General features: G+C 34.8%; 1 protein-coding gene across 1 annotated transcript in view; it reads right to left on the reverse strand.

The window, feature by feature from the left end:
- DCAF10 (DDB1 and CUL4 associated factor 10) overlaps window positions 1-20,949 on the reverse strand; it is a 41,545-nt gene that overhangs the window by 8,513 nt on the left and 12,083 nt on the right. Inside the window, exons 3-4 of the mRNA XM_044265313.1 lie at window positions 10,503-10,700; window positions 1,119-1,321 (exon numbers count right to left, since the gene is read on the reverse strand). Of these exons, the coding sequence (XP_044121248.1) occupies window positions 1,119-1,321; window positions 10,503-10,700 (401 nt within the window). The remainder of the gene's footprint in view (window positions 1-1,118; window positions 1,322-10,502; window positions 10,701-20,949) is intronic.

A 20,949-nucleotide genomic window follows, 5' to 3' on the forward strand; every position in this document is an offset into this window, starting at 1 on the left:
TATGAAATGCTATGAAATTTGTATTTCAGGGAAATACAAATCAAAACCACAGTGAGATACCATCTCACACCAGTCAGAATGGCCAAAATTAACAAGTCAGGAAATGACAGATGTTGGAGAGGATGCAGATTTGGGCAACCCTCCTACACTATTGGTAGGAATGCAAGCTGGTGCAGCCACTCTGGGAAACAGTATGGAGTTTCCTCAAAAAGTTGAAAATAGAGCTACCCTACGACCCAGCAAATCGCACTACTGGGTATTTAACCTAAAGATACAAATATAGTGATCTGAAGGGGCACGTGCACTGGAATGTTTATAGCAGCAATGTCCACAATAGTCAAACTATGAAAGAACCTAAATGTCCATCAACAGATGAATGGATAAAGATGTGGTGTACACACACAAATACACACACACACACACACACACACAGGAATACTATGCAGTCATCAAAAGAAATGAAATCTTGCCATTTGCAATGACAAGGATGGAACTAGAGGGTATTATGCTAAGCGAAATAAGTCAATCAGAGAAAGACAATTATCATATGATCTTTCTGATATGAGGAATTTGAGAGGCAGGGCGGGGGATATTGAAGGCTAGGGAGGGGAAAAAAAAACCAAGATGGGATCGGGAGGGAAACAAACCACGAAACTCTTAATCTCAGGAAACAAACTGAGGGTTGCTGGGGAATGGAGGGGTGGGGACAGGGTGGCTGGGTTATGGACACTGGGGAGGGTATGCGCTATGGTGAGTGCTATGAAATGTGTAAGCCTGATGATTCACAGACCTGTACCCCTGGGGCAAATAATAGATTATATGTTAATAAAAAAATAAATAAAAGATTTTCTGGATAGCAGAAAGCGCTAAAAGAAAATGTTTTTATAGTCAGTAGTCCTTCCTATTCCATTGGTGATACAGAAGTACAAATTAATGCTATGTCAGAAATTCATATAGGTCATACTTCCTTGGGAAAAAAAGCTTTCAGTGAGCTTTCCAAAAATGTCTTCAAATTTCCTTCCCTCCTTCCTGGTATCATTCTCAGAATGGAAACATATACCATCCCTTTGTGTGAAACTCTATGGAAAATTTTCTGAAATCAAAAAGTAAAAGCTTACCTGAACTTGATGTAGTTCTTCTTGCTCTCAAAATGGGATAGCTGCCTACTTCTAAAGACTTAGTTAAGTCAAGATCATGCAAAATCAAGAGATATCCAGAGGACGTTGAGATCAACATTTTGGAACAATCTGGAGTTAATCTCATTCGCATGAGAAAACGTGTGTGAAAGAATTTCTTATGTGGACACCCATCTTCTGTACACCTAACAGAAGAAATCAAAACAAAACCTAGAATTATCATAAATATAAGGATTTGGTTAACAGTCATATTTTCAATCTTGAAAATAGAATTTACAGTGTATGCTTAGCCTTATACACATGACAAAACTTTTTTTTTTTTTTTTTGGCTCACCATTCCTTTCATCTCCAATTTTCCATTTTATTCTTTCTTTCTGAAATATACATTGTTGAGGTCAACTGTCACTTTATACTGTTCTGAAAATATTCCACTCTGATTAAAGATTAAGCTGAGCATGTAAACTTCAGGTTAATAGTTGTGTCTTTCTGAATACTGGGGATAATATTCCACTGAGTCCTGGCTTCTACTGTTGCTATTTTTAAATCTGCTATTAGGCAATTGTTACTTTGGACAATTTATCTTTTTTTTACCTTTGGTCTCTTTGTCTTTGGAGCATTGCAGTTTCACTCTGCTATATGTTTAAATTTGGATTTCTTTCTATTTTACTGGGATTCATTTGACTTTCTAAATCACAAGATTCATATAATTCATATATTCTGGGAAATTCTCCATCATTACTCCAATATTGCCTGTTACTTATTTTCTCCATTCTTTTGGAGCTCCAAATAGATGTTTGAACCATTCACATTTGATTCTCCTTGTCTTATATTTTATCTCCTCATTTTTGTTACATTCTGGATAATTTTTAATATCTAGCTTCCAAGCTGTTTTTTAAAGTTGTGTGTAATCTGCTACTTGACCCACCCTGGGTTTTTAAAAAAATTTTTTAATCACTAAAAACTACATACTTTAAATTTTTTAAATTGTTTGTTGTGATAAATACGAACACTACTGATTTTTACATTTTGATCTTATGTCTAGCAATCTTGGTTAACTCTTATTAATTCTGATAATTTGTCAGCAGAATTTCTAAGATTTTTCACATAGACCAGTCAGAACACTGGTCTATGGGCCAAGTCTGGCCTGTTTTTATATGGAAAGTTGGTTGGGACATAGCAATATCCATTTATGTATTGTCGATGGCTGCTCAGAGACTATACAACACACAAAGCTGAAAATATTTATTACACAGTCCTTTACAGAAAATTTGCCAACCCTTCATAAAGACAATCATATCATCTGTGAATGCGATTTTTTTCATTTTTTTACCCTTCCAATCCTTATATACTCATTTTCCTGCACCAACTAGGACCCTATCTTCTGCCACCCCAAAACAGTGATATACAGTAGTAGTAATAGCAGCCATGTTCTCTCCCTTCCTGATTTTTTCAGAATTTATTTATTTATTTGACAGAGAGATCACAAGTACAGAGAGGCAGAGAGCAGAGAGCCCGAAGTGGGGCTCAATGCCAGGACCCTGGGAACATGACCTGAGCTGAAGACAGAGGCTTTAACCCAGTGAGCCACCCAGGCACCCCTTCCCTTCCTGATTTTATAGAAAAAAAAATTTTTTTTTAAGAGTAAGCTCTTTAGTCAATGTGGGGCTTGAACTCACAACCTTGAGATCAAGAGTCACATGCTCTACTGACTGAGCCAGCAGGTTACTCCTATAAAGGAAACTTCTAAAAAGTTTCACTATTTAAAAATATCCTGTTTTAGTGTACACTTTTGATGAGTTTCCATTTTTAATGAAGTCTAATAGCTTTAATGAGATATAATTTACATATCATAAATTCACTCATTTTAAGTTAACAAGTGATTTTCATAAATTTAAGGAGTTGTGAAATCATCAACTCAATTTTAGAACATTTTCATCATCCTAAAAAGACCCTCCTGCCCACTAGCTGTCTCTCTCTGTTTCTACTCCCAGTCACAGGCAGCCATTAATCTATTTCTGTTTCTATAGATCTGCTTATTATGGACACTTAATTATACAGCAAGTGGTCTTTTGGTTTGGCTTTTTTCACTTAGCATACTGTTTTTTGAGCTTCATCCGTACTGCAGACACGTATTAGTACTCTGTTCTTTTTCAATAGCAAATACTATTCTATTGTATAGATATACCACATTTTGTTTATTCATTTACCAATGAATAGGTATTTGTACTGGTTCCCTTTTGGGGATATTATGAATACTGTTATAAGCATCCATGTACAAATATTTGTGTGGTGACAGGTGTTCATTTCTCTTGGGTAGATACCTAGCAGTAGAAAGGCTGGTCAGATGGTAACTCTATGCTTAACATTTTAAAAACTACCAAAAAGTGGCTGCATTTTACATCCCTACCAGCAATGTATGAGGATGCAGTTTCTCCACATTCTTGCCAATATTTGTCTTTTTTAAATTAAAGCCTTCTTAGTGGATATGAAAGTTTTCCTCATTTTGGTTTTTGCTTGCCTTTTCCTTATGACTCATGACGTTGAACATCTTTTCACGTGTCTATTAATCATTTGTATTACCGTCCTTGGTGAAATGTCTATGCAGATATTTTGCCCATTTTTAAATTGGGTTATTTGTGTATATATGAAGTGAGTTGCAAGAATTCTTTATATATTTTGGGTACAAATCCTTTATCAGATATAATTTACAAATATTTTCTCCCATGCTGTAGTTCTTCTTTTCACTTTCGTAATGGTATCATCTGATACAAAAAAGTTTTTAATTTTAATGAAGTCCATTTTATCTATTTTTTGGAATCACTTGTAATTGGTTTGCATGAAGATTAAATCCCACGTTTTCTTCTATGAATTACATAATTTTGTCTCTTACCTTCAGGTTTAAATCCATTTTGAGTTCCTTTTTTTTTTTTGATATAAGGGTCTAAATTAATCTTTTTGCATGTGGATACCCAGTTGCTCAGGTATCATTTATTGAAAAGACTATCCTTTTCTGAACCACTGAATTACCTTGGCACCTCTGTTGAAAATCAACTGATCATACATGCAATAGTTTATTTCTGGACTCTAAAAATTCTGTTCCTTTGATTTATATGCCTATCCCATGCCAGTAAACATTGTCTTGATTACTATGGCTTTGCAGTAAGTTCTAAAATTTCAACTTTGTTCTTCAAAGACTGTTTTGGCTATTCTGGGTCCTTTGTATTTCCATATAAATTTTAGAATCAGCTTGCCAATTGGTCCAAAAAAGGCAGCTGGAATCTTGACAGGGATTGCACCAAACCTACAGATGAATTTGTAGAAAGTTGCCATCTTTAAAAAAAATTTGTTTGTCCTCTGTAATCTTGTTTTATTTATTTTTAAGTAAGCTCTATACCCAATGTGGGGCTTGAACTCATAACCCCAAGATCAAGAGTCACATGCTCTCCTGAACCAGCCTGGTCACCCATCTTAATGATGCTGAAGTCTTCCAATCCATGAAGATGGAATGCCTCTCCATTCATTTACATCTTCTTACATTTCTTTCAGAAATGTTTTTATAGTTTTCAGTCTACAAATCTTATACTTCTTCTGTTAAATACATTCCTAAGTGTCTTATTTCTTTAGATGCTATTATGAATGGAATTTTCTTCATTTTTAGATTGTTCATTGCTTGTAAGTAGAAATACAATTGATTTGTATACATTAATCTTGTGTATCTTGTGACCTTGATGAACTTGTTTATTAGTTCTAGTATTTTTGTGGAATCCTTAAGATTTTCTAGAAGATCATACTTGCACAAGAACATTACTTCTTTCTTTTCAATCTGGATGCCCGTTATTTTTTCTTGTCTGACTGTACTTCCAGGGCAATTGTACCTCCAATACAATATTGAATAAAAGTGTTGGGAGCAGCATCCTTGCCTCGTTCCCAATCTTAGGGTGAATGTATTCCGTCTTTCAGCATTGACATGATTTTAGCCAGGGGTGCCTGGGTGGCTCAGTTGGTTAAAAGCACCAGCCTTCAGCTCAGGTCATGATCTCGGGGTCTTGGGATCAAGCCCTGCGTTTTTGGGCTCCCACCTCAGGGGGAAGTCTAATTGTTCCTCTCTCTCTACCCCTACCCCCTCTCGCTAGTGTGCTCTAATAAAAAAAAATATTTACAAAAATGATTTTAGCCATTAATTTCTCATAGGTGTCCTTTATCAGATGTCTAGGGAATAAAAGTTCCCTATTATTCCCATTTTTATTACAAATGGGCATTGGCTTTCTGTCAAGTGCTTTTCTGCCTTTCTTGAGATGATCCTGTTTATGCATTCGGACCTTTATTAATACAACATATTACATTAATTGATTTTTGGATTTTAAACCAATCCTCTACACCTGAGGTAAATTCTATTGTGACATATAATCCCTTATACATGATGCTAGGTTTGATCTGCTAATATTTTGTTGAGGATTTTTGTATCTATTTTTCTTCCTCTTTTTGTTTTTGAGAAATACTGGTCTGTAGCTTTTTTTTTTTTAAGATTTTATTTATTTATTTGACAGATAGAGATCACAAGTAGGCAGAGAGGCAGGCAGAGAGAGAGAGGGGGAAGCAGGCTCCCTGCTGAGCAGAGAGCCCAATGCGGGGCTCGATCTCAGGACCCCGAGATCGTGACCTGAGCTGAAGGCAGAAGCTTTAACCCACTGAACCACTCAGGCGCCCCTGCAGTTTTCTATTCTTATGACATTTGTCTGTTTTGGTATCAGAGTAATAATACCAGCCTCATAAAATGAGTTTGGAAGTGTTCTCTCCTCCTCTATTTTTTGGAAGAGTTTGTAAAAGATTGGTATTGTTTATTCTATAAATGTTTGGTAAAATTTACCAGTGAAGACTTTTGGGACTGGGCTTTTCACTGTGGAAAGATTTTTAAATTACCAGTTCGATTTTTTTACTTGCTTTAGGTCTGTAGGTCTATAGATATTCTATTCGTTCTGGAATCAGTTTAAGTAATTTATGACTCTCCAGGTATCTGTTATCTAAGTTGTCTCATTTATTGTCACAAAGTAGTTCATTGTATCCCTCTATAATCCTTTTAATCTCTGTAAGACTGATAATATCCCCTTTTGTTTTTAATTATGATTGAATGTTGAATTTTATTCCTCGATTAAAACAATCGTATAGACTTTCTGTTTAATCTGTCAATGTGATGAGTTATATTAATAGAATTTCTACTGACAGGTGTGCCTGGGTGGCTCAGTCGGTTAAGTGTTTGCCTTCAGGTCAGTCATGATCCCAGGGTCCTGGGGTCGAGCCCCACATTGGGCTCCCCACTCAGAAAGGGGCCTGCTTTTCCCTTTCCCTCTGCCTGCTGCTCTCTCAGCTTGTGCACATTCTCTCTCTTTCTGTCAAATAAAATAGATTTAAAAAAAAAAAGAATTTCTATTTTAAGATTTTAAATGACCTCTACAACCAACATAGGGCTTGAACTCACAACGCTGAGACCAACAGCTGAATGCTCTTCCGACTGAGCCAGCCAGGCACACCAGATATATCATCTTTTCATTCCTTGAAGAAACCCAACTTGGTCATGATATTTTAATTAATATCTTACAAGTTTCAGTTTCCTTCTATTTAGAATATTTGTATCTACATTCACATTACAGATTGACCTTTCAATTTTTCTCTTCTAATATAATCTTTATTGAGTTTATATATTAAGGTTATACTAGCTTCATACATGAGGTAAGGAGAATTCCCCTTTTTCCTGGAATATAAACTTAATAAAATTGGAATGTTCTGTTTCTTGTACTATCTTACAGAAGTCACCTGTAAAACTGACAGGCCTGCTGGTTTTTTTTTTTTAAGATTTTATTCATTTATTTGACAGGCAGAAATCACAAGTAGGCAGAGAGGCAGGCAGAGAGAGAGGAGGAAGCAGGCTCCCTGCTGAGCAGGGAGCCCGACTTGGGGCTCGATCCCAGGACCCTGGGATCATGACCCGAGCCAAAGGCAGTGGCTTTAACCCACTGAGCCACCCAGGCGCCCTACGCCTGCTGTTTTACTAGTAAATAAATTTTAACTGATATTTTCCATTTCTTTAATGGCTACGTCAGAAGCAATGTTTAGAATATTTAAATAATCAGCATGCATGAAAACAATCCAGTCAAAATTGATGCAGTTGGCAGTGTTGGAACTGAGTCCTGGAATTACTCTACTAGAAGATCTTTAAACTCCCATCAGCAAAGGGTGCTCCTCAGTAGTCTATAAACCAGGGGTTTGACTCTTGCCTCGTATCTTACTATCTTATTCACAGTCATGTGGGCAAATTACCCAACATTTCTGAACTTGGTTTCTTTAGCTCTCAAATGGGATAATAATAGTAATCTAACTCATGAGGCTGTTCTCAGAATTAAATGAGATACTGAACAACCAAAAAAAGGGGGGGGGTGAAGGGGTAGTTTATGGGGGACTTTAGCTACTAGATCATAGGAAGATCTTCAGGAAGGTATCCCTAAAAGAAGTGTCTGGGTAACCAGAGGGTGCCAAGATATGACCACCCAGGGGTGATTCAGGATAGTGGCTATTTATCATTTAACTACAGTTACAACATTTAACTTCTGTATTAACTAAAGAAGTAATTTAATATCTTAGCAACTATTTCAGCTAAATCACTGCATATTAGTTACGTATCAGTAAGGGTCATAGGTGTATTTTAGGTTTTCTAGTTCTTTCTTGATCAGTTTTGCTAAACTGTATTTTTTGAATAAACTATTTCATCAAAGTTTTCAAGTATACTGGGATAAAAGTGGTATCATACTATATATTTTTTGTTGTCTCTTTATTGTTAAGATTAGTCTTTTGTCTTATTTCTCTGGATGAATCTTACCAGAGAATTGCATATTCAATTGCCCTTTTCAAAAAGCAGGCTTTAAAAAAAACTTTATTTTCAGTTTCACTAATTTCTGCTTTTATTGTTATTATTTCCATAATCTTTCATTGGGTTTACTCTTTTTTATCTTTTTCTAGTTTTTCTGAGTAAAATGCTTAGTTCACTAATTTTCAGTCATAGATTTCTTTATGACTTCTTTAATCCATGAATTACTTAGGAAGTGAGTTTATAAATCTCCAAACATGGGAACTTTTAGTTACCTGTGTTAATTAAACCATACTGAGAACAGAAAAAATTTGTGTGATAACAAATCTTTGAAATTGGTTGAAACTTACTTTGTAATCTAGTACATGCTCTACTTTTGTACATATTCTATGTCTGCTTCAGAGGATGTATTCACTATTTGTTGGGAGAATCCTAAATATGCCTAATAAATCAGGTTTATTACAGTAAGATCTCCTATGGTCTTACTAACTTTTTAGTCTATTTTATCTACTAGTAAACGAGAGTATAGTGTTAATATTTTCCACTGAGATGGGGATTCTTACTTTTTTCTTATAATTCTGTCCAGTTTTGCTTTTTATGGTTTGAAGCTGAGTTAGTTTCATTTAATGTGTAGGTTCATTTAAGATTTCTTTTTTTTTTTTTTTTAAATATTTTATTTATTTAACAGAGAAAAATCACAAGTAGACAGAGAGGGAGGCAGAGAGAGAGAGAGGGAAGCAGGCTCCCTGCTGAGCAGAGAGCCCGATGCGGGGCTCGATCCCAGGACCCTGAGATCATGACCTGAGCCGAAGGCAGCGGCTTAACCCACTGAGCCACCCAGGCGCCCCTAAGATTTCTTTTATGTTCTAGTGAAATAAACCTTTTAGTACTTTTTTTTTTACCACTAATAATGCTTTATGCCTAAATTCTAATTCTGCTATTAATGTAGATATAACAGTTTTTCTTTGATTTCAATTTGCCTGTTATTTCTTCCCCATGGTTTTACTTTGACTTTCTCGTTTGCATGTTTTGAGTGTGTGTTCCTTACAAAGAACATAGTTTGGTTTTCTTTTTTAATTTGATCTAACCTTATCTATTTTTTTACTGGCTACTTCAGTCCATAGGTATTTATTGCAATTATTGATATTTGGTTTTTCTGCCTACCATATTTTTCTGCTTCCCAATTTACCTCTTTTTTTAAAAATGATTTTCCCCCTTCTCTGCCTCTATTGGACTGATCATGTTTTCCTAGCTTTTGTCCACTAATTTAGAACTTACCATTCATATTCCTATTCTAATTTTATTTCTAAATTTTAAAAAACCCCTAAATTTTAACAGGTATGCTTGTCTTAATCTAAAGAAATATGTATATCCTCTGCTCAAGCAATATGCATAGTTAGAAATCTTTAAGCATATCCCCTTCTTCTCTTTTTATATATGACCTCTGAAAAGAATATTTCAGAAATGGTCCTGATGTATTACTATATTGTCACTTCCCCATAGCTAAAAACAGGTATATTTTAATTATTTTTCAAACTTCAACTCCTTTTCTTAACTATTTCTTAACTATTTTTTTAACTTTTTTTTTTTAAATGCATGCATACCCAGCATGCAGCCTAATGCAGGGTTTAATTAACGACCCTGAGATCAAAACCTGAGCTGAGATCAAGAGATGCTTAACCAACTGAACCATCCAGGTGCCCCAACTCCAACTCTTTAAATAATTAATTTCTCTATAAGGAGACATTTCACTGAAGTGTTTATAAGAGAGTCATCACTTACATTTTGGATGGGACTAGTCTACTGTGCAAAATGTTCCATGCAGGATGTTTAGAAACTCTGATCCCTGTTGACTAAATGCCAGTAGAAATCCTCTCTTCTCCTCCCATAGTGACAACTAAAACATTCCCAGTGGGAAACTATTCTAATGTATGAAAAAAAGTATAAAAATTACAAAATAAATAGGTTTAGAATTGAAGGACTGAAGGATGAAAAACACTTGTTCCACAGAGGAAATAACAAAAATATCTTTCCTTAAATTCTTTAAGTTTAGGAAACTCTTCTTATAAACCAGTTTTCATCATTAACTATACTGCTTTGTTTCCTTTCCATTTAATTTTCTCCAAATTTTTTAGTTGTAGGATATGACTAATCATTTTTTATTTTTCCCAAAGTCAGGTTTTTCTCCTAAAGAGATATGAAAGCTAAGATAGAACACAGAATTTGCTTACCATTTTAACAAATATTTTGTGGGGGCATCTGGGTGGCTCAGTCAGTTAAGCACCCAACTCCTGACTTCTTAGGTCATGATCTCAGGGTTGTAAGACAGAGATGCACACCAGGTTCTATGCTCAACAGGGAGTCTGCTTGAGATTCTCTCTCTCCCTCTCCCTCTGCCACTCCCCCACCCCACATGCTTGCTGTCTCTCCCTCTCTCTGTCACATAAAGAAATCTTAAAATTTTTTTTTGTTGTTCACAATCCTAACATGGTCTCCTATTCACAAACCTGTTGGTGTCCCAAATAATGACATTTCCATCAAATCCTGATGTTACTAAGAGTCTTGTATTAGTATCATATTCGATGTTCTTCACCCAGCTAGTGTGACCATGTAAAGTGCATACTTTGGTGTTCAGTTTTCTCAGATCCCATAGTGCTATTGTAGTGTCATCAGAGCAGGTAGCAAACAGCCGGTTATCAAGAAATCTACAAAGCAGAAAAGAAAAATTGGTTTATTTCATCTCTTGTTAAAGAAAACTTAAGAAACAATCTCTATTTTACCTAATTAAGAAAACAAAAAAGAACTACAAACTGCCTGTATAATCCCAGTGATATGGGTATCAGTAAAAAGTAAGCATAATTCACATAATCACAGGGAAGGACAGTATGATTCAATGAGGACCACAATGTAATTTTATCCATTCGCTTTGTATTACTGATTTTTATTTGGAACTGGATATGGGGCGGATGTTTGAAGAACAGTGCTAGAGAGAAAGAAAAACTTTAGAATCTGTATAGGAAACATAAATGGTAAGAAACAATTTAATAGGAGACAGGAGATTCTGAAGACATAATTGCAGAGGGAGATATGTTAAGCATAAAGGGTTCGTAATTATGAGAACTAGTTACTCTGCTACAAGTAATGTCTTTCTATTTAGAACACATTTACATATAAAAATTGCTAATAAAATGCCATATTTTTAATCTATTAATTCAAAGACATTCCCTCAAAAAATCATACTTAGCAATATTTTATTAGGACCAGTTAAGATTATAAAATACACCAATAAAATACTCTATAATTCAGACTTTTAATTATTTTACACTAATTTTCTATCCTTAGTGAGAATATATTTTATACAAATAATTAAAAGATAACAGACCTACCAATCACTCTTGAATTTCTTTTATTTCTTTTCCCACACTTGAATTTCTGCCTAATTCAACCTTAGGATGCTTTCTCTAACGTATGCTATTATATATTACTTCCTAATCTCTGTCAGAGAGAAGAAATTCTGGAACTTCTTTCAAGATAAAATTATACTGAATTATTTTTTATCATAAATCAACCTCAGTATCCATAAATACCGTAACAACCTTCTTTAAACTTAACAGTTTTAAAATTCCAGGCTGTTGTACAAGAGGTTTCTACTACTTGAAACCACTTTCCCCCTACCCCTTGACCTGACACACTTCTTTTCTTTTTATTATTATTCAGCTACCATCCGCTCCAGGAAGACTTCCTTCCCTATCCAGCCTGGGGTAGATTTACCAATCTTCGGATCTCCCAAGGTACTCTATATTTCTGTCATAACACTTAATGTACACTGTAAGGAATATCTTCATAAGGCTATAAACTCCTTAAGACAGGGGAAATAGTATGCATAGTTCATTGTTAGATCTGTAGTTCACAACATACACAGTGCCAGGCATATAATAAGTACTCACAAATATTTATTATGTGTGAATGAGATAGGAGTTCACCATCTAGTGGAGAAGAAATTATAAATACATAATTGTACATAATAATTGCATGGAATAAGCAAAGAAAAGGGTGGTCAGGAAATACTTTATGGTGGTCGTTTGAAAGAATTTTAAAAGATGAGGCAGGCATTCCCTAAGTGACCAAGGGATAAGCAAAGGTACAAAGCCAAGTAAGGGGATGGTATACTCTGAGAGGCAACAGTAGTTAGGAGTACTGTATACTGAAAAGCAGAAATAAGAGGAGAACATATCACGGATTTATTCTACTTTAAGTCCCAGTATCTTTTTTTAAATTCTTTTAACATCTTTGCATTTTTTAAAAAAGAGTTTATTTGAAAAAGAGAGAGCACAAGTTGGGGGAGAGTCAGAGAGAGAGAGTGAAGCAGACTCCCCACTTGGCAAAGAGCCCGATGTGGGACTTGATGCAAGAACCCTGGGATCATGACCTGAGCCAAAGGCAGCCACTTAACCAACTGAGCAACCCAGGCAACCCTGAAAATATTTTTCAAATGGAAGGAAGTCTACCATAAAAATAACCACCTTTGGGCGCCTGGGTAGCTCAGTCATTAAGTGTCTGTCTTCAGCTCAGGTCATGATCCCAGGGTCCTGGGATCAAGCTCCCCGCTCAGTGAGAAGCCTGCTTCTCCCTCTCCCACTCCCCCTGCTTGTGTTCCATTTCTCGCTGTGTCTCTCTCTGTCAAATAAGTAAATCTTAAAAACAAAACAAAACAAAAAAAACACTGTTATTAATAGTTAGCCTAATTCTTATTGATAGTTAGCCTAATTCTTTTATTTCAATAATTTCATGCTGTTATTAAAGATTTATCAACAAAATCATTCTTTTTTTTTTTTAAAGATTATTTATTTATTTGACAGAGAGAGAGAGAGATCACAAGTAGGCAGAGGCAGGCAGAGAGAGAGGAAGGGAAGCAGGCCCCCCGCTGAGCAGAGAGCCCAATCCCAGGACCCTGAGATCATGACCTGAGCCGAAGGCAGTGGCTTAACCCACTGAGCCACCCAGGCGCCCCAACAAAATCATTCTTAATGGCTAGCCACTGTATGAATGAACTGTATCTTTTTTCTGTTTTAAACTAATAAGCAACTGCTGGCAGTTTATATTGCCTCCAATTTTTTATGGCTTATACTAAAACCACAAAATGGTTTTATTTAGTGTAAAAATTTATGTAGTGTAAAAAAGTTTACACTAAAAAACACTATGATGAACAACCTAACAGCTAACTATTTATCACATCCCTTTTTACTTTTCTAAGTACATTCCCAGAAAAATGTATTGCTAAGTAAACAGGGATTTTTAAAAATGTAAGGCTTTTGATATATACAGCCAAACTACCCTCAAAAGAATATACCGATATGTAGTACCACCAACAGTTAGAGTGTCCACTTCTCTAAGCCCTGTTACACAGGTATTTTTTAATTCTGCTAAGTACCCAGAAGAAAAAAAATCTTAAGTTGAAACTTCTATTTTTAATCATGTTGAACGTTTTTCATATTAATTAGATTATTTTCTCTTATGAATTGCTATTCATGTTCCTTGTTGATTTTCCTGTTATATTTTTATTACAGTTATTCTCTTTATATTAAAGGTAATATACCTCAGTTTTTCAAAGACAGTATGTTGAATATATTTTCCATACACACTTTTATTTATATTATGTGGTTTACATATTTTCTTACAATATCAAAATCTTTACAAGTCAAAATTGTCAAGTCCATTTTGCCCCCTATGGTTTTATCTTTACTGATTAGGTTTTTATTTATTTTTATTTATTATTTATTTAATTTATTTATTTGACAGAGAGATCACCAGCAGACAGAGAGGCAGGCAAAGAGAGAGAGAGAGAGAGAGAGGAAGAAACGGGCTCCCTGCTGAGCACAGAACCCCATGAGAGGCTTGATCCTAGGACCCTGAGATCACAACCCGAGCTGAAGGCAGAGGCTTAACCCACTGAGCCACCCGGGCTCCCACTGATTAGGTTTTTAAAGTAAAAATATTTTAATGACTTCCTGACAGGAATTAAATGACTGAAAAAAAATACACAATGACAAAGGCTATTGGAAAGTCAAACTTTTAAAATAAACTGATCATCATCATAGAGCATCTTCTTACATTTAAAAAATTTAGGGAAAAATAAGATATTTTATTTAGTTTACAGAAAATACTTAATGCACATATGGATTCAAAACCCCAGTGGCATTATACCACCTTAACCCACAGTGGTCAAACCTGAGGTTTTAGGCAAGAGAATGATATGATTAGATTAAGAGTTTCAAAAAGATCTCTGAGGTAGCTAGTTTCTAAAACTTTTGGATTTTCATAAAAAATAAAATGAAATGGGCTATCAGTTTTAAAATTTTTGTCAGTAAGGCCATTGAAAAATTACCACTGTTGCATGAAAACAGAAAAATTACCATTTTAATGTCAATAATGTACAAAGAATATAATCTTGGAATAAAAGCTAGTAATTCGAATTGAATAAATTACCTTAATGAAAAATTTAACACTTTGACTTTAGTTTTCTCATTTTGCCTCAAAGTTTACCTGTTAAAAATCTTGGTATTGAAGAATCATTGGTGAAGAGAATGGAAAATTATAGAAAACTAAGAATGCTGATTAGGAGATCAGTTAAAGCACCCACAACTGTTATCCTAAAGCAAGCAGATGCAGAGAATGTAAAGTATTAGACAAATCCTTTGAGATCTTGCTCAATCTTCTCAAATTAAAACTCAGTCTAGCCTAATAAGTTAATAACTGTAAAATGTTTTTAACTCCATAGTCTAATAAACAGGAGACACTCCATCCATACTGAAATCTATGAGTTTATGAATTATAAAACTGCTCCATATGTTTCCATCAAATCCCAACACATGACTCTTAACAGTTCTGGAAAGTGGACACCTGGATAAACTGAAGTCTTCATTACCAGAGGATAACTGGTGAAAGGTAACAACAACTGAAATAGAATTTCCTTAAAATGGGTACCAACATTTCATTGTACATGGAAAGTGTTGTCTTTATCTAAAAACCAGAAGTCATAAAAATTTTTAACATTTATTTTACATTTTTATAACTATAGGCAAATTCTTAGAATAAGACTAAATTAAGTGTTTAGGTTTTCCTACATCATCTTTCCATTGAAATTATGACAGCAAAATATAGCACCCTTACTTCATATTTGAGCTTTGTACTATAATTAGAAAGAGAGTCATTTCTATATAAACTTCAAGGGCTTTATTCATTTTCCCAAGGGCCTTTCCTTAGTCCCATGAAATATTCACATAATTCTCTGAACTATCTATCATGTCCCTGTTTCTGTCATTTCCTTTTCTTTAACTGATAACTAGTCTAACTCTATCAGATCCTTATTTGGCAATGATTTTATATGTAATCGACCAGTTTTCTATTATTACCCTCAGGGTTTTGTGAAATTCTACATCCTTTGCAAGGTAAGAAATTTCATGTTCCTAGTGATGCAAGCACTGCATTTACATCACAGTGTTCGAAGTATATCAGTCAGGAAAAGACCAACAAAGACAGTGGGAGGGAAAAGTAGATCGTGGAATATTTAAATAGCCACTGATTTTTTAACTGCCATACCACTAAGTAAATATTCTTATGATAATCTCAAATGTTCCTGTAATCTCTAACCTGGGGGGACCTTGATTATTAAATGGACTCTTAAATCCACAGACAGGACCCTCATGAATGAGAAGTAAACCTGTATAATGGGTCTAAGAATTTAAATTACGTCATATTTTCCCCTTACTTTTCCAAAGTATGAAACAATAGAAAATACTCTTCCCAACTATCAATATTTTTATTTTACAAGATAAGCAAACCTTAAAAAACTAAGAAATGAACTAGAAGACATTACTAAGTATGTGTAAAATCATTATCTAGGAAATGCATGCCCACGTCTCTGAAAAAGAGAGTGAGGTGGTCTAATTGAACTGAGCATGAATTCTAGCTCTACCGCTTGGTACATATTAAAGACACTGGGCAAATCTCTTTATCTGAGCTGCAATTTCTTTATTCCTTAACGTGGGTACAATATCTGCTTCACATCAGGATACTGTGAGAATTAATATTGTATGAAAAGTGCTTCACAAAAGGTTTGGCACAAAAAGTTTTTTGACTGGCAGGCAGTCAAAAAATGGTAGCTAATATTATTAATAAGTAATGCACACTTAAGCTCATGCCAGAGGACCCCTCAGATCCTCATGCAAAACTCTTCAGTGATATGTACTTCTAAAAAGCTTCAAAACCTGGTTTTCTAACCAACAGATAAGCAAATTCAAATCTGTAGGTGTGGGGTACTAAAACAGACACACTGGTAACAGTAAATGAGAGCTGACATTGATAAAGAACAAATTCTAACAGCAGATTAGTCAGAGATCATTCTGAGTAGGGGCAAACAACTTAACACATCTTTTCTTTTTAAGGTAAGAAAATTTTAGATCATAAAATATTAAAAACACAAAGAAAACTATGAAGAATATAACAAAAACCTGTGATACCCACCACCCAACTTTATAAAATTTTAACACTTTGTTATCTTTCAGATTCTTTTGAACATTACAAACACAACTGAAGCACCCTGAATATCCCTCCCCAATCCCATTCCCCTCCCTCCCTCTCCAGAGGGAACCACTATCCAAAATTTGTTTGTCACTCCCCATGCAAGTTTTTAATACCGTGAGATCTTAAGTATGTACCCATAACAATGTATAGTTTTGTTTTGCATTCAATTTATCCCAAAAATATTTAATTAGCACCCGCTATGTGCTAGGCACAGTTCTAGGTGCTAGGAATAGAAGAGAGAACAAATAGACAAACACATGCCCTTATCAAACTTATGTTTGCATATTTTCAGACTTTATATAAATGGTATCACACTGTATAGCTCATTCTACAATTTGCTTTTCTGGCTCAACCTTGAATTTCTGAGACATATCTCAGATGCTTCTAGTTCATTTATTTTAACTGATGTATAGTATTCCATTGTGTGAGTATTCTGGAATTTATCTTCCTCTTGATGGAAGATTTATTTACAGCTTGAATTAATAATGATTCTATTACAAACCTTCTTTATACATCTCCTTATTTACATGTACTTTAATTTCTTTAAAATTGTTTGATCTTCAATTTTACCAGATATTGCTGGGATGTTCTTCAAAATAATTTTATCAATTAAACTCCATCAATGTCCAAGAGTTTCTACTTCTCAACATCTTTGCCAATACTTAGTATTTCTTCATTGTTTATTTTTATTTGCATTTTCATAACTAGAAAGCTTGAAAAATTTTCCATATTTATTGTTGATTTTAGCTTCTCTTATATAATTCTCTGCCTATTTTGCTCCAAGGTAATTGTTTTATATATTCTGCATACTAATCTTTCTTTGGCTACATGCATTGAAAACATCTTCTTCCACCTGCCTATAGCTTATCTTCTCACACTGTTATATCTGTGGTTAGAATGAAGTTTTCAATTTTAATGCAGTTCAACTTAGCAATCCTTTAATGATCTGTGCTTTTTGTATCTTAAAAAATCCATTCTCATACTTAGAACATAAATATATTCTATATTTCTCCAAGAGCTTTAATGGTTTGCTTTCCTAATTAGGTCTCTAACTTGCAGTTATTTCATATATATAATCAATTCTCTCTTTTCCATTTTCCCCACCACTGCTCTGTAATGTCCCTGCAGAGATAGATCACATTTCCATATGTGCATGGGTCTGTTTCAGGAAGTTCTACTCCATTTCATTAGGCACTTTATTCCTGTCCAAAGATTGTGTTTGATATCTGAAGACTACCATCTTAGTCTCCTTCAAAATTGTCTGATATTCCTGGCACTTTGCTATTACATATGAATTTTTAAGTCAAGTTAAAAAAAAAAACCCTGTTGGTATTTTGATTAAAACTGAATTAAATTTATAGACTAATTTGGAAAGAATTGACTTACGATACCAAGTTTTCTCCCCCAGAGAAGATTTGCATTTGTTTTTGCAGGTAGCTGGCAGTACTATCAACCTGGATCCAATTTAAAACTGTTGACATGGTTTTGAATGTGTGAACTTGGGTGCCACACATGCATGAAGACTGACTTGCAGTTAGACACTCACTGAGATTTTCTGATGCCCCTCTACCAATGTCAGTCTACATGAACAAGGTGGTATATTTCCAGATCCACCTTTATGCTGTAAGTATAGCTCTTTGGAGTCCCAGCCTTATGCAGAGTTTTCTTCTTCTTCTTTTTTTAAATTTCTTTTCAGTGTAACAGTATTCATTGTTTTTGCACCACACTCAGTGCTCCATGAAATCCCTGCCCTCTCTAATACCCACCACCTGGTCCCCCAAACTCAGACCCCCCACCCCTTCAAAACCCTCAGATTGTTTTTCAGAGTCCATAGTCTCTCATGGTTCACCTCCCCTTCCAATTTCCCTCAACTCCCTTCTCCTCTCCATCTCCCCTTGTCCCCCATGCTATTTGTTATACTCCACAAATAACTGAAACCATATGATAATTGACTCTGTCTGCTTGACTTAATTTCACTCAGCATAATCTCTTCCAGTCCCGTCCATGTTGTTACGAAAGTTGGGTATTCATCCTTTCTGATGGAGGCATAATACTCCATAGTGTATATGGACCACATCTTCCTTATCCATTCATCCATTGAAGGGCATCTTGGTTCTTTCCACAGTTTGGCGACCGTGGCTGTTGCTGCTATAAACATTGGGGTACAGATGGCCCTTCTTTTCACTACACCTGTATCTTTGGGGTAAATACCCAGGAGTGCAATTGCAGGGTCATAGAGAAGCTCTATTTTTAATTTCTTGAGGAATCTCCACACTGTTTTCCAAAGTGGCTGCACCAACTTGCATTCCCACCAACAGTATAAGAGGGTTCCCCTTTCTCCACATCCTCTCCAACACATGTTGTTTCCTGTCTTGCTAATTTTGGCCATTCTCACTGGTGTGAGGTGGTATCTCAATGTGGTTTTAATTTGAATCTCCCTGATGGCTAGTGATGATGAACATTTTTTCATGTGTCTGATAGCCATTTGTATGTCTTCATTGGAGAAGTGTCTGTTCATATCTTCTGCCCATTTTTTAATATGATTGTCTGTTTTTTGTGTGTTGAGTTTGAGGAGTTCTTTATAGATCCTGGATATCAACCTTATGTCTGTACTGTCATTTGCAAGTATCTTCTCCCATTCCATGGGTTGCCTCTTTGTTTTGATGACTGTTTCCTTTGCTGTGCAGAAGGTTTTGATCTTGATGAAGTCCCAAAAGATCATCTTCACTTTTGTTTCCTTTGCCTTTGAAGACATATCTTGAGTTTTCTACCAGACTCCACATTTTCAACTGGCCATAAAATTAAGTCTCCTGTCCACTATAACTCCTTACACATACTGAAACATAAGCTCAAGGTCACCTGCACTTGGCTAATGCCTCCAGGGTAAAAGCTAGCTGAATACCCATTTACTACTTTGTATTCTAGCATCTACTTCATTTTTGGCCCTAGGATTTCTTTCTTTCTTATCAGTTCAATTATATATTTTTAAAAATATTTTAAAAATCTTATCCTGCATTTCTATTTTCAGGTGGAAGATTGTCCAATATAGTTTAAAATCTTCTGTAGCTTAGTTTTTATCTACTTGATCTACTAGTTTGGGATGGAAGTATATTAAAATCTCTCACTATAATTATAGACTTGTAATTCCATATCTGTTTTGTGCTTGTTTTTGTTGCTGTTGTTTTTTTAAATATACAAATTTCAAAATATATACAAAAGTTCTTCATTATTATATATTCTTAATTGATTTTTTCCTTTCATTAATATGTACTGTTGCACTCTTTCCTTATTAAAGCCTTTAGTCTTCCATCTGTCCAATGATGATAATCTACATTAGTTTTCTTTTCCCATTTTTGGGCAGTTTCAGTTTTGGTATCTCTACAATGAATATATAGATGATTTTGGTTTTTATTCAAATTGCTGTCTCCGTGTCTTTTGATGAAGAATATCAATTCATTTATACTTACTGTAAACTACTTATATATTGGGTCTATTTCTACTTCTTGTTTTCTACTTAGCATTCCTTTCCTTTGTTTTATTTATTTATAGCTGTCCCATCTTCCACTGAACTGATCATGTTTTCAGTATTCCCTCTCCCCCCACTCATACTGCTTTGGAAGCTAGCTATACACTGAATGTCTACTATTTTAGTCACCTTTAATTTAGTACTTTTTCATTGTATATATTTAATTATATATTGTTCTGAAAGAGTCTGAAACTATTTCATTATTTCTATCTTCTTCCTGAATATGACATGAATCTTACCATATTACACACAACCTATTTGTTGTTACTATCTAAAGCTACACTGTCCAGTTTGGTAGCCATTAGCTACATGTGGCTTTCCAATCCTTGGTATGTGGCCAGTCGGAACTGGGTTGTGCTCTAAGTGTAAAACACTGGATTTTGAAAATTTAACATTAGAAAATGAAACTAAAATGTCTCAATAATTTTTTTTAATGATGACATGTTGAAATGATAATATTTTAGTGCTATTGGGATAAATAAAACATTACTAAAAATTAATTTCATGTTTTTTCCTTTTTAATGTTACTACCTGAAAATAAAACAAGACTTTAGTTTTAACTTTGTTTTAAATGTATTCCCCCCAACCTAAATTACCTTTCTGCTAGTAATAATCAATAACATTTATCATTTCACCTAATTAAATTCTTAATTATGAAATAATAGTTTACCTGGATATGATATGGCATTGGACATTATTTTCCCTTAGTATTTAAGATACTACTTCAGAATCTCCTAGCATCAATTGTTGCTGATGAGAAACCTTCTGTTATGATGCTGAATTATACCTCTGTATGTAATCTGGGTTCTAACTCCGGAGACTTTTAAGATTTTCTCTTTACCTTT

Source organism: Neovison vison, chromosome 9 (genome assembly GCF_020171115.1).
Source record: "Neovison vison isolate M4711 chromosome 9, ASM_NN_V1, whole genome shotgun sequence".
Classification (NCBI taxonomy): domain Eukaryota; kingdom Metazoa; phylum Chordata; class Mammalia; order Carnivora; family Mustelidae; genus Neogale; species Neogale vison.